At 45.7% G+C, this 15,073-nt stretch overlaps 1 protein-coding gene across 2 annotated transcripts in view; it reads right to left on the bottom strand.

The window, feature by feature from the left end:
• The window catches only part of LOC139055868 (neprilysin-2-like), a 131,979-nt gene extending 126,639 nt beyond the window's left edge, over positions 1-5,340 (bottom strand). For both annotated transcript variants that reach the window (XM_070533448.1, XM_070533449.1), the window contains exon 1: positions 5,081-5,340. In XM_070533448.1, the coding sequence (XP_070389549.1) occupies positions 5,081-5,278 (198 nt within the window). In that variant the 5' untranslated portion in view covers positions 5,279-5,340. The remainder of the gene's footprint in view (positions 1-5,080) is intronic.
• Between the last annotated feature and the right edge of the window lie 9,733 nt (positions 5,341-15,073).

Here is a 15,073-nt window from a genome sequence, read left to right as displayed (position 1 = left end):
CATGTGAAATATGAGCACCATGTGGTAAATATCGGCCAAGGTTTTCGTTTCGTTCTGTAGCGCGCTAACAAGTTACATCTAAGGGAAACGCACTCTGTAAAAACGATGTTCACTCCTTTCTCCGCCGCACCCGCCGTGGTGGCATAGTGCCTGAGGTGTTGCGCCGCTAACCCGTATGCTTGGGATCTAATGCCGGCCGCGGCGGCTGCATTTCGATGGGAGTGAAATGCAAGAACGCCCGTGTACCGTGCGTTCGGTGCAGGTTAAAGGACCCCAGATGGTCAAAATAAATATGGAGTTTCTTACTACGGTGCGGGTCGTAATCAAAGCGTGGTTTTGGCACGTGAAATTTTGTGAACGTTCTCCGCCACCTTGACCATATTTAACATGGAGGCAGGCATACATGGAGGCATGCAATGCCGTTTCCTAACACACAGCCAGGGCACTGGCCCCTTATAATGGATGCCGATGGAAATGCAGGATGCATCCAATCATCGGTTGTTTGTCACTGCTTGTAGGGATATATATATATATATATATATATATATATATATATATATATATATATATATATATATATTTATATATATATATATATATATATATATATATATATATTTATATATATATATATATATATATATATATGTACACACAAACGCACACACAGGGTGTTTCTGCTAACTTTATGCTGAGTGTAAACTCTATGCATTCTATGACGACGTGACTACATGCATGTTGCTCCCTTTGGTGTGTAGCGTGTCGCGCTATTTCTGTGTTTTGCTTAATTAGCTAATAAGTCAAGGATATAATTAACCAACTTCTGAAGCAAGGAAGTTAGGAAAGAAATTCCAATTAGAAAGTTGCAGAGCAGTTGGCAACACGTCCGAATAAGCAGTTTCTGTCTTTCTATCTGTTAAGTGCTAGTGTAATTTTCCAGTTTACTGCGGATGCTCGCGAAATACAAAAACACCACGTGACATGCCCGCCTACGAGTCGTGATTGCACTGCTCCTAAGCCTTCCGCGCCCAAACGAATACATACCATTTAACCAGTGCGAACAGCCGTCTGCTTATCGCCATTATGAACCGCAGCGAGGGAAGCACGTCGCTGGCGTCAATACCACAGACAACGCCTTCGTCACTGCCCTGTCGCCTTTCAAGCGGCAACACACCCTGCTCGATGGTATGCTCGGTTAGGAGCGCTGCAAGCACGGCGCGCAAGCGGGTATGTGAAGTGATATTTTTTGTATTTCGCGGGCATCCGCAGTAAGCTGAAAAACACTAACACTTAATAGATAGAAAGTTAGAAATTGCCTAATCGGACGTTTTACAAAGTGCTCTAGAGCTTCCTCATTGGAATTTTTCACCTAACTTTGTTCCTTCAGAATGGCTAATTTTCTTGACTAATTACCTACTTAGGAAAATACAAGAATAGCGTGACGCTTACAAGAGTGAGCAGCATGCATTTGGTCGCATCGTCTTATGGTTCATCGGCATATTTTTTTAACTCTGAGTAAATTTAGCTGAAACACGTGTATATACGTCTATGGTTCAAGTAACGTGAAACAACACCCTGTATATATGTAATGGTGATCAAGTGATCAGTAATGCAACATATATGTGCAAACGACGCACACATACATATGTGCGTGTGTTTTTCACATATACTTCAAAACTCAATGTTGCTCGTGAATCAATGTTATTCAACAATAAGTTAACAGCATTTAGTCAATGACTTTATTGTTGGAAATTACTCAACAATGGTTCAATACTCAATACTATTCAACAATATGTCAGAATAATTTAGTCAACGACTTTACTGTTGGAAACTACTCAACATTGACTCAATAATACTCAATTTTATTCAACAGTATATCAACAGAATTTAGTCAACGACTTTATTGTTGGAAACTACTCAACAATGTCTCAATAACACTCAATACTATGCAACAATATATCAAGAGAATTTAGTCAACGACTTTATTGTTGAAAACTACTCAACAATGGCTCAATAATACTCAATACTAGGCAACAATATACCAACAGAATTTAGTCAACGACCTTTTTGTTGTGAACTGCCCAAAAACTTTACTGTTGAATTATTCCTCTGTGGTTTCAATAATTGTTGAGGTATTGTTGAAAGGCTATTAGGTCAACATTTCGTCAACAATATGCCAACAACATTTCAACAGTCATTTTCATAAGGGAGCACCTATTGCCATAGCAAATAAGAGGACAGCCGTACGAAGTCAGCATAGTACATTTATTGGCTGTGTGAAGCTGGAAACAATGGCTTATTAAGTCAATTAACAAGCATAGTGTCAGCGCACACGGGCAAACATGAACACGTCCCACTCGATGACTGCGGACGCTGGCTGACAGAAGGCTGGCTCGTCAGCGAGCGCGGCAGCAGCAGCGGGCAAAGTGACCTTCGTGCTGCCTATCGCTTCAACGCAAACTGAGCGGCGAGAACACAGCACGAGCAAAGGTATCAGCCGTCTGCTTTCAAGGTGCGGCGCGCAAAGTACGCAGTTTCGGGCGAAGCAGAGGCCGCGCTGACCCCCTCCCATTTTCCTCACTTTCGCGCACGAGACGGAACCGCGATCGCCAATTCCCCTTGCGTCTGATTGCGAGGTATGCCGTTGCTGCCGGAGCACAACACCGTCACCCCTCCCTCCCATCCTCCACGGCCTGAAGAAGCTGCGACAAAAGATGGCGCGTGCGCTCAGTGATTTCCTCCCTCGCGTGCTTGCGCTCGCAGATAGATCATACGGCGGGTGACGACGGTGTTATCGCCCTTGGACTTGATACATAACATCACGGAGACGCCGTCAGCAAAAATACGCCTGGAGTGTCCATATAATTGCTGTCGGAGTAAAAAAGACACGAGCAAAGCAAGAATGCGTCCTTACTCGGCGCCGTGCTGCGGCACTACTACTACTACTACTAATAAAATATTAGTAATAATAGCGGTAATAATAGTAATAATAATCATTGTTATAGTGAATCAATCATTAAATAGCTTACTGAACGTGTTCAGGAGCCACACTGATGTTCGAGTACAAGGACACACGTACAGTAAAAAGCATAACAAATAAAATGAAAAAAAACTTTCAGCAGTACGTAAGCGAAAAAGAGGCATAGCACAAAGAGTAAAAAGAAGTGCAGATATAACAAAAGATCGGATACATTGAATGTAAAAGGTCAATTACGAAAGGAACAGAGCGCATACGACAAAAGGCGGGCCTCTCCTGCCGTCTTCAATGACGTGCCGGCGATGCAGGTTTCTTTGCGTACGCAGAACGGTAAGAAAACCAAAACTCCCAACAGAACAAAGAGCACGTTTGCAGTTCAAGAAGAAACAAGAGGACCCCCCCCCCCTTGCGCGCCGGAAAGGGAGCTTAGGTTTCACAGAGACAATGAATGCACGCGTCTCTTTGACGTCTGGGGCCCCGCGACAGTTCTCTTCGCAACGCGTACTTTTGACAAGGGCCGTATTTGCGACAGCAAAACTGATCTCCTGCCAGGGCACAACTGGTTTCAGTCATGCGCTATTAGCAAATAGATTTTTTTTCCTGGAGCATTGAAGCTTTAGTCGTCTGCTGCGGTGGCTTAGCGGCTATGTTGTTGCGATACTAAGCACGAGGTCAGGGAATGAAATCGCTGCCGCATTTCAATGGGCGCGCAATACAATAACGTCCATGCATCGTGGAATGGGGCAGATCCCTTGCTGGTCAAAATTCATCTAGAGTCCCCACTATAACATGCCTCATTGTCGAATTGTGGCTTTGGTACGTAAAACTCAACAATTCATTCAAACGCTAGTAGGCTAGGCAGTGCGAGAAATCACGGCAGTATTTATGAAAGTTCTGCAACGCCACATAAGCTATCCCACATTATATAGAACACATCCAGCGGATCGCAAGGCATCTTTACGAGCATGTACCAGGCAACTACAAATGAACACGTATATATGTATGTATATTAAACCGGGAAATTGGCCGCGAGTCAGCGATGGCTGGAACACATTCGTGGGGTGTTCGTTCCTAATTTATCGACTTAAAGGAGCCCCAAAGAAACCGATAATTGCACCAGTATTAGTAAAAAACATTCTGACAATGAAAAACGGCTACCATTATCACGCGAAAAGGCCAACATATTCCTGTGGGTGGGCAGCGCAACCCGGACAAGGACGAAAGGAAGAACACAACACGAGGCCAAGTAAGCCAGGAAAGAAGTATAGGCAAAACACACGTAGTAACACTGCCTTCAAGTTCCCGAACCAGCTCGCTGTGACGACACGTATTTTGATGACGTCAGATTTAGTGTAGCTTCTTTTTTTTAACGGTACAGATAAACGAGACTGCTCCTTTAAGGCCAGAAGCCAAGACGAGCTCATCAAACGCGTGACTACAATATAAGGCGACCAACGAAATCAGCTTGTCTAGGGCATTTTCTTTTTTATGCAAGCCAAAAGACGATTTGAGTTCCTCTATTGCTGTGGTAAGCGTCTATTTAGTGCTTGTTCTGCTTGTTGTAAAAAAACTTCAAAACGCAAGGAGCATCCTAAGGGAAAGGTGACACGCCATTGAATTTGTGAGCCTAAACTCGCTGCGTGCAAGAAGCCCAACTTCATTCTGCAATGTGAAAAACAAGAACTATTCTTGCTAGTAAGCCTCACCATCCTGAAGAAACATTTTTGCTCGCTTGCTTTATTGATCATCCGAATGGTTCGCACGTAAACAAAAGCAGGCATTTTCTTACAAGTTCTTAAAAATTTTTAATCTTAATTAGAGGGTTACATTTTAAATGAACCACACACTGAACCAAGCAAGTTTCAAGAACACATACTGCGTCACAATAGCCCAAATGCAGCAAAAATTTACTTGTAATTTCATGGCGTCATACTGGCGTGTTATGGTACGAAATATTAAATAAATATGAACATTGGTCTTATTTTTTCTTTTAATAATCTACATTTTACAAACAAATTAGTAGTAGCTCGAAACAAGTAGTTTATCAGTGGAAACAGAGTCGTAGTGTTTCTCACTGCTGTAAGCAAAAGCGTCGGAACTCACTTCGCCATGCTTTTTCGCCGAGGCGGCGCCCGCATCAGCGCGGAAGCGCAGCTGGGTACACATCACCACGAGCACGATCAGCAGGATCACGCTCACAGGTCCCAGCACAGGAAGCGAAAAGAGGTCCTGCCACAAGAAACGCCGCTCGGACATCGGGCGTCGGTGGGCTTGAGCTAATGGCACTTGGTGGTTCCTCATGGCGTCGGTGGGGAGGCGTCTCGCTGCGCTTAGACGGCCAGGCAGGACAGGCGGCGCGCGAAACTTCTTCTTCGCCAGCGCCACAGTTGTCGTTTTAGGAGACGTAGAGCCCTAGACGCTAGCGGCGCGTACCCACTCTGGCAGATTGGCCAAGAACCGAGTAGCCCAATACTAAATAGGAAATAAGAAATGGTCAACAATTCAAAGATAATTTCAGAACAGGTAGGTGAGAATTAAGACATAGGCTGTCGATAAAGATTTGATCAGATTGAAGAAATATATTAAAACAACAATGGAAGGTCAAGTTGAAGAAACGCGAGGTACTGAGAAGCCAAAGGAGGGTGCGCATGCGCAACACCAGTATTTACACCAAGTAATATTTGATGACGTCGCGGAAAATGGTAATGGAAGGTCAAATTGAAGAAACGCGAGGTACTGAGAAGCCAAAGGAGGGTGCGCATGAGCCGCACCAGTAATTCACACCAAATATTATTTGATGACGTCGCGGAAAATGGTAATGGAAGGTTAAGTTGAAGAAACGCGAGGTACTGATAAGCCAAAGGAGGGTGCGCATGCGCCGCACCAGTAATTCACACCAAATATTATTTGATGACGTCGCGGAAAATGGTAATAGAAGGTTAAGTTGAAGAAACGCGAGGTACTGAGAAGCCAAAGGAGGGTGCGCATGAGCCGCAACAGTAATTCACACCAAATATTATTTGATGACGTCGCGGAAAATGGTAATGGAAGGTTAAGTTGAAGAAACGCGAGGTACTGAGAAGCCAAAGGAGGGTGCGCATGCGCCGCACCAGTAATTCAAACCAAATATTATTTGATGACGTCGCGGAAAATGGTAATGGAAGGTTAAGTTGAAGAAACGCGAGGTACTGAGAAGCCAAAGGAGGGTGCACATGCGCCGCACCAGTAATTCACACCAAATATTATTTGATGACGTCGCGGAAAATGGTAAAGGAAGGTTAAGTTGAAGAAACGCGAGGTACTGAGAAGCCAAAGGAGGGTGCGCATGAGCCGCACCAGTAATTCACACCAAATATTATTTGATGACGTCGCGGAAAATGGTAAAGGAAGGTTAAGTTGAAGAAACGCGAGGTACTGAGAAGCCAAAGGAGGGTGCGCATGCGCCGCACCAGTAATTCATACCAAATATTATTTGATGACGTCACGGAAAATGGTAAAGGAAGGTTAAGTTGAAGAAACGCGAGGTACTGAGAAGCCAAAGGAGGGTGCGCATGCGCCGCACCAGTAATTCACACCAAATATTATTTGATGACGTCGCGGAAAATGGTAAAGGAAGGTTAAGTTGAAGAAACGCGAGGTACTGAGAAGCCAAAGGAGGGTGCGCATGCGCCGCACCAGTAATTCACACCAAATATTATTTGATGACGTCGCGGAAAATGGTAAAGGAAGGTTAAGTTGAAGAAACGCGAGGTAGTGAGAAGCCAAAGGAGGGTGCGCATGCGCCGCACCAGTAATTCACACCAAATATTATTTGATGACGTCGCGGAAAATGGTAAAGGAAGGTTAAGTTGAAGAAACGCGAGGTACTGAGAAGCCAAAGGAGGGTGCCCATGCGCCGCACCAGTAATTCACACCAAATATTATTTGATGACGTCGCGGAAAATGGTAAAGGAAGGTTAAGTTGAAGAAACGCGAGGTACTGAGAAGCCAAAGGAGGGTGCGCATGCGCCGCACCAGTAATTCACACCAAATATTATTTGATGACGTCGCGGAAAATGGTAAAGGAAGGTTAAGTTGAAGAAACGCGAGGTACTGAGAAGCCAAAGAAGGGTGCGCATGCGCCGCACCAGTAATTCACACCAAATATTATTTGATGACGTCGCGGAAAATGGTAAAGGAAGGTTAAGTGAAGAAACGCGAGGTACTGAGAAGCCAAAGGAGGGTGCGCATGCGCTGCGCCAGTAATTCAGACCAAATATTATTTGATGACGTCGCGGAAAATGGTAATGGAAGGTTAGGTTGAAGAAACGCGAGGTACTGAGAAGCCAAAGGAGGGTGCGCATGCGCCGCACCAGTAATTCACACCAAATATTATTTGATGACGTCGCGGAAAATGGTAATGGAAGGTTAGGTTGAAGAAACGCGAGGTACTGAGAAGCCAAAGGAGGGTGCGCATGAGCCGCAACAGTAATTCACACCAAATATTATTTGATGACGTCGCGGAAAATGGTAATGGAAGGTTAAGTTGAAGAAACGCGAGGTACTGAGAAGCCAAAGGAGGGTGCCCATGCGCCGCACCAGTATTTCACACCAAATATTATTTGATGACGTCGCGGAAAATGGTAAAGGAAGGTTAAGTTGAAGAAACGCGAGGTACTGAGAAGCCAAAGGAGGGTGCGCATGCGCCGCACCAGTAATTCACACCAAATATTATTTGATGACGTCGCGGAAAATGGTAAAGGAAGGTTAAGTTGAAGAAACGCGAGGTACTGAGAAGCCAAAGAAGGGTGCGCATGCGCCGCACCAGTAATTCACACCAAATATTATTTGATGACGTCGCGGAAAATGGTAAAGGAAGGTTAAGTGAAGAAACGCGAGGTACTGAGAAGCCAAAGGAGGGTGCGCATGCGCTGCGCCAGTAATTCAGACCAAATATTATTTGATGACGTCGCGGAAAATGGTAATGGAAGGTTAGGTTGAAGAAACGCGAGGTACTGAGAAGCCAAAGGAGGGTGCGCATGCGCCGCACCAGTAATTCACACCAAATATTATTTGATGACGTCGCGGAAAATGGTAATGGAAGGTTAGGTTGAAGAAACGCGAGGTACTGAGAAGCCAAAGGAGGGTGCGCATGCGCCGCACCAGTAATTCACAACAAATATTATTTGATGACGTCGCGGAAAATGGTAATGGAAGGTTAAGCTGAAGAAACGCGAGGTACTGAGAAGCCAAAGGAGGGTGCGCATGCGCCGCACCAGTTATTCACACCAAATATTATTTGATGACGTCGCGGAAAATGGTAATGGAACGTTAAGTTGAAGAAACGCGAGGTACTCAGAAGCCAAAGGAGGGTGCGCATGCGCCGCAACAGTAATTCACACCAAATATTATTTGATGACGTCGCGGAAAATGGTAATGGAAGGTTAAGTTGAAGAAACGCGAGGTACTGAGAAGCCAAAGGAGGGTGCGCATGCGCCGCACCAGTAATTCACACGAAATATTATTTGATGACGTCGCGGAAAATGGTAATGGAAGGTTAAGTTGAAGAAACGCGAGGTACTGAGAAGCCAAAGGAGGGTGCGCATGCGCAACACCAGTAATTCACACCAAATAGCATTTGATGACGTCGCGGAAAATGGTAATGGAACGTTAAGTTGAAGAAACGCGAGGTACTCAGAAGCCAAAGGAGGGTGCGCAAGCGCCGCACCAGTAATTCACACCAAATATTATTTGATGACGTCGGGGAAAATGGTAATGGAAGGTTAAGTTGAAGAAACGCGAGGTACTGAGAAGCCAAAGGAGGGTGCGCATGCGCCGCACCAGTAATTCACACCAAATATTATTTGATGACGTCGCGGAAAATGGTAATGGAAGGTTAAGTTGAAGAAACGCGAGGTACTGAGAAGCCAAAGGAGGGTGCGCATGCGCAACACCAGTAATTAACACCAAATAGCATTTGATGACGTCGCGGAAAATGGTAATGGAAGGTTAGGTTGAAGAAACGCGAGGTACTGAGAAGCCAAAGGAGGGTGCGCATGCGCCGCACCAGTAATTCACACCAAATATTATTTGATGACGTCGCGGAAAATGGTAATGGAAGGTTGAGTTGAAGAAACGCGAGGTACTGAGAAGCCAAACGAGGGTGCGCATGCGCCGCACCAGTAATTCACACCAAATATTATTTGATGACGTCGCGGGAAATGGTAATGGAAGGTTAGGTTGAAGAAACGCGAGGTACTGAGAAGCCAAAGGAGGGTGCGCATGCGCCGCGCCAGTAATTCACACCAAATATTATTTGATGACGTCGCGGAAAATGGTAATGGAAGGTTAGGTTGAAGAAACGCGAGGTACTGAGAAGCCAAAGGAGGGCGCGCAAGCGCCGCACCAGTAATTCACACCAAATATTATTTGATGACGTCGCGGAAAATGGTAATGGAAGGTTAAGTTGAAGAAACGCGAGGTACTGAGAAGCCAAAGGAGGGTGCGCATGCGCCGCACCAGTAATTCACATCAAATATTATTTGATGACGTCGCGGAAAATGGTAATGGAAGGTTAAGTTGAAGAAACGCGAGGTACTGAGAAGCCAAAGGAGGGTGCGCATGCGCCGCGCCAGTAATTCAGACCAAATATTATTTGATGACGTTGCGGAAAATGGTAATGGAAGGTTAGGTTGAAGAAACGCGAGGTACTGAGAAGCCAAAGGAGGGTGCGCATGCGCCGCACCAGTAATTCACACCAAATATTATTTGATGACGTCGCGGAAAATGGTAATGGAAGGTTAGGTTGAAGAAACGCGAGGTACTGAGAAGCCAAAGGAGGGTGCGCATGAGCCGCAACAGTAATTCACACCAAATATTATTTGATGACGTCGCGGAAAATGGTAATGGAAGGTTAAGTTGAAGAAACGCGAGGTACTGAGAAGCCAAAGGAGGGTGCGCATGCGCCGCACCAGTAATTCAAACCAAATATTATTTGATGACGTCGCGGAAAATGGTAATGGAAGGTTAAGTTGAAGAAACGCGAGGTACTGAGAAGCCAAAGGAGGGTGCGCATGCGCCGCACCAGTAATTCACACCAAATATTATTTGATGACGTCGCGGAAAATGGTAAAGGAAGGTTAAGTTGAAGAAACGCGAGGTACTGAGAAGCCAAAGGAGGGTGCGCATGAGCCGCACCAGTAATTCACACCAAATATTATTTGATGACGTCGCGGAAAATGGTAAAGGAAGGTTAAGTTGAAGAAACGCGAGGTACTGAGAAGCCAAAGGAGGGTGCGCATGCGCCGCACCAGTAATTCACACCAAATATTATTTGATGACGTCGCGGAAAATGGTAAAGGAAGGTTAAGTTGAAGAAACGCGAGGTACTGAGAAGCCAAAGGAGGGTGCGCATGCGCCGCACCAGTAATTCACACCAAATATTATTTGATGACGTCGCGGAAAATGGTAAAGGAAGGTTAAGTTGAAGGAACGCGAGGTACTGAGAAGCCAAAGGAGGGTGCGCATGCGCCGCACCAGTAATTCACACCAAATATTATTTGATGACGTCGCGGAAAATGGTAAAGGAAGGTTAAGTTGAAGAAACGCGAGGTACTGAGAAGCCAAAGGAGGGTGCGCATGAGCCGCACCAGTAATTCACACCAAATATTATTTGATGACGTCGCGGAAAATGGTAATGGAAGGTTAAGTTGAAGAAACGCGAGGTACTGAGAAGCCAAAGGAGGGTGCCCATGCGCCGCACCAGTAATTCACACCAAATAATATTTGATGACGTCGCGGAAAATGGTAAAGGAAGGTTAAGTTGAAGAAACGCGAGGTACTGAGAAGCCAAAGGAGGGTGCGCATGCGCCGCACCAGTAATTCACACCAAATATTATTTGATGACGTCGCGGAAAATGGTAAAGGAAGGTTAAGTTGAAGAAACGCGAGGTACTGAGAAGCCAAAGAAGGGTGCGCATGCGCCGCACCAGTAATTCAGACCAAATATTATTTGATGACGTCGCGGAAAATGGTAATGGAAGGTTAGGTTGAAGAAACGCGAGGTACTGAGAAGCCAAAGGAGGGTGTGCATGCGCCGCACCAGTAATTCACACCAAATATTATTTGATGACGTCGCGGAAAATGGTAATGGAAGGTTAGATTGAAGAAACGCGAGGTACTGAGAAGCCAAAGGAGGGTGCGCATGCGCCGCACCAGTAATTCACAACAAATATTATTTGATGACGTCGCGGAAAATGGTAATGGAAGGTTAAGCTGAAGAAACGCGAGGTACTGAGAAGCCAAAGGAGGGTGCGCATGCGCCGCACCAGTCATTCACACCAAATATTATTTGATGACGTCGCGGAAAATGGTAATGGAACGTTAAGTCGAAGAAACGCGAGGTACTCAGAAGCCAAAGGAGGGTGCGCATGCGCCGCAACAGTAATTCACACCAAATATTATTTGATGACGTCGCGGAAAATGGTAATGGAAGGGTAAGTTGAAGAAAGGCGAGGTACTGAGAAGCCAAAGGAGGGTGCGTATGCGCCGCACCAGTAATTCACACCAAATATTATTTGATGACGTCGCGGAAAATGGTAATGGAAGGTTAAGTTGAAGAAACGCGAGGTACTGAGAAGCCAAAGGAGGGTGCGCATGCGCAACACCAGTAATTCACACCAAATAGCATTTGATGACGTCGCGGAAAATGGTAATGGAACGTTAAGTTGAAGAAACGCGAGGTACTCAGAAGCCAAAGGAGGGTGCGCAAGCGCCGCACCAGTAATTCACACCAAATATTATTTGATGACGTCGCGGAAAATGGTAATGGAAGGTTAAGTTGAAGAAACGCGAGGTACTGAGAAGCCAAAGGAGGGTGCGCATGCGCCGCGCCAGTAATTCAGACCAAATATTATTTGATGACGTTGCGGAAAATGGTAATGGAAGGTTAGGTTTAAGAAACGCGAGGTACTGAGAAGCCAAAGGAGGGTGCGCATGCGCCGCGCCAGTAATTCACACCAAATATTATTTGATGACGTCGCGGAAAATGGTAATGGAAGGTTAGGTTGAAGAAACGCGAGGTACTGAGAAGCCAAAGGAGGGCGCGCAAGCGCCGCACCAGTAATTCACACCAAATATTATTTGATGACGTCGCGGAAAATGGTAATGGAAGGTTAAGTTGAAGAAACGCGAGGTACTGAGAAGCCAAAGGAGGGTGCGCATGCGCCGCACCAGTAATTCACATCAAATATTATTTGATGACGTCGCGGAAAATGGTAATGGAAGGTTAAGTTGAAGAAACGCGAGGTACTGAGAAGCCAAAGGAGGGTGCGCATGCGCCGCGCCAGTAATTCAGACCAAATATTATTTGATGACGTTGCGGAAAATGGTAATGGAAGGTTAGGTTGAAGAAACGCGAGGTACTGAGAAGCCAAAGGAGGGTGCGCATGCGCCGCACCAGTAATTCACACCAAATATTATTTGATGACGTCGCGGAAAATGGTAATGGAAGGTTAGGTTGAAGAAACGCGAGGTACTGAGAAGCCAAAGGAGGGTGCGCATGAGCCGCAACAGTAATTCACACCAAATATTATTTGATGACGTCGCGGAAAATGGTAATGGAAGGTTAAGTTGAAGAAACGCGAGGTACTGAGAAGCCAAAGGAGGGTGCGCATGCGCCGCACCAGTAATTCAAACCAAATATTATTTGATGACGTCGCGGAAAATGGTAATGGAAGGTTAAGTTGAAGAAACGCGAGGTACTGAGAAGCCAAAGGAGGGTGCGCATGCGCCGCACCAGTAATTCACACCAAATATTATTTGATGACGTCGCGGAAAATGGTAAAGGAAGGTTAAGTTGAAGAAACGCGAGGTACTGAGAAGCCAAAGGAGGGTGCGCATGAGCCGCACCAGTAATTCACACCAAATATTATTTGATGACGTCGCGGAAAATGGTAAAGGAAGGTTAAGTTGAAGAAACGCGAGGTACTGAGAAGCCAAAGGAGGGTGCGCATGCGCCGCACCAGTAATTCACACCAAATATTATTTGATGACGTCGCGGAAAATGGTAAAGGAAGGTTAAGTTGAAGAAACGCGAGGTACTGAGAAGCCAAAGGAGGGTGCGCATGCGCCGCACCAGTAATTCACACCAAATATTATTTGATGACGTCGCGGAAAATGGTAAAGGAAGGTTAAGTTGAAGAAACGCGAGGTACTGAGAAGCCAAAGGAGGGTGCGCATGCGCCGCACCAGTAATTCACACCAAATATTATTTGATGACGTCGCGGAAAATGGTAAAGGAAGGTTAAGTTGAAGAAACGCGAGGTACTGAGAAGCCAAAGGAGGGTGCGCATGAGCCGCACCAGTAATTCACACCAAATATTATTTGATGACGTCGCGGAAAATGGTAATGGAAGGTTAAGTTGAAGAAACGCGAGGTACTGAGAAGCCAAAGGAGGGTGCCCATGCGCCGCACCAGTAATTCACACCAAATAATATTTGATGACGTCGCGGAAAATGGTAAAGGAAGGTTAAGTTGAAGAAACGCGAGGTACTGAGAAGCCAAAGGAGGGTGCGCATGCGCCGCACCAGTAATTCACACCAAATATTATTTGATGACGTCGCGGAAAATGGTAAAGGAAGGTTAAGTTGAAGAAACGCGAGGTACTGAGAAGCCAAAGAAGGGTGCGCATGTGCCGCACCAGTAATTCAGACCAAATATTATTTGATGACGTCGCGGAAAATGGTAATGGAAGGTTAGGTTGAAGAAACGCGAGGTACTGAGAAGCCAAAGGAGGGTGTGCATGCGCCGCACCAGTAATTCACACCAAATATTATTTGATGACGTCGCGGAAAATGGTAATGGAAGGTTAGGTTGAAGAAACGCGAGGTACTGAGAAGCCAAAGGAGGGTGCGCATGCGCCGCACCAGTAATTCACAACAAATATTATTTGATGACGTCGCGGAAAATGGTAATGGAAGGTTAAGCTGAAGAAACGCGAGGTACTGAGAAGCCAAAGGAGGGTGCGCATGCGCCGCACCAGTTATTCACACCAAATATTATTTGATGACGTCGCGGAAAATGGTAATGGAACGTTAAGTTGAAGAAACGCGAGGTACTCAGAAGCCAAAGGAGGGTGCGCATGCGCCGCAACAGTAATTCACACCAAATATTATTTGATGACGTCGCGGAAAATGGTAATGGAAGGGTAAGTTGAAGAAAGGCGAGGTACTGAGAAGCCAAAGGAGGGTGCGTATGCGCCGCACCAGTAATTCACACCAAATATTATTTGATGACGTCGCGGAAAATGGTAATGGAAGGTTAAGTTGAAGAAACGCGAGGTACTGAGAAGCCAAAGGAGGGTGCGCATGCGCAACACCAGTAATTCACACCAAATAGCATTTGATGACGTCGCGGAAAATGGTAATGGAACGTTAAGTTGAAGAAACGCGAGGTACTCAGAAGCCAAAGGAGGGTGCGCAAGCGCCGCACCAGTAATTCACACCAAATATTATTTGATGACGTCGCGGAAAATGGTAATGGAAGGTTAAGTTGAAGAAACGCGAGGTACTGAGAAGCCAAAGGAGGGTGCGCATGCGCCGCGCCAGTAATTCAGACCAAATATTATTTGATGACGTTGCGGAAAATTGTAATGGAAGGTTAGGTTTAAGAAACGCGAGGTACTGAGAAGCCAAAGGAGGGTGCGCATGCGCCGCACCAGTAATTCACACCAAATATTATTTGATGACGTCGCGGAAAATGGTAATGGAAGGTTAGGTTGAAGAAACGCGAGGTACTGAGAAGCCAAAGGAGGGTGCGCATGAGCCGCAACAGTAATTCACACCAAATATTATTTGATGACGTCGCGGAAAATGGTAATGGAAGGTTAAGTTGAAGAAACGCGAGGTACTGAGAAGCCAAAGGAGGGTGCGCATGCGCCGCACCAGTATTTCAAACCAAATATTATTTGATGACGTCGCGGAAAATGGTAATGGAAGGTTAAGTTGAAGAAACGCGAGGTACTGAGAAGCCAAAGGAGGGTGCGCATGCGCCGCACCAGTAATTCACACCAAATATTATTTGATGACGTCGCGGAAAATGGTAAAGGAAGGTTAGGT

The sequence above is a fragment of the Dermacentor albipictus genome, chromosome 2 (genome assembly GCF_038994185.2).
Source record: "Dermacentor albipictus isolate Rhodes 1998 colony chromosome 2, USDA_Dalb.pri_finalv2, whole genome shotgun sequence".
Lineage (NCBI taxonomy): Eukaryota > Metazoa > Arthropoda > Arachnida > Ixodida > Ixodidae > Dermacentor > Dermacentor albipictus.
This window is presented reverse-complemented; position numbering and strand designations above follow the sequence as displayed.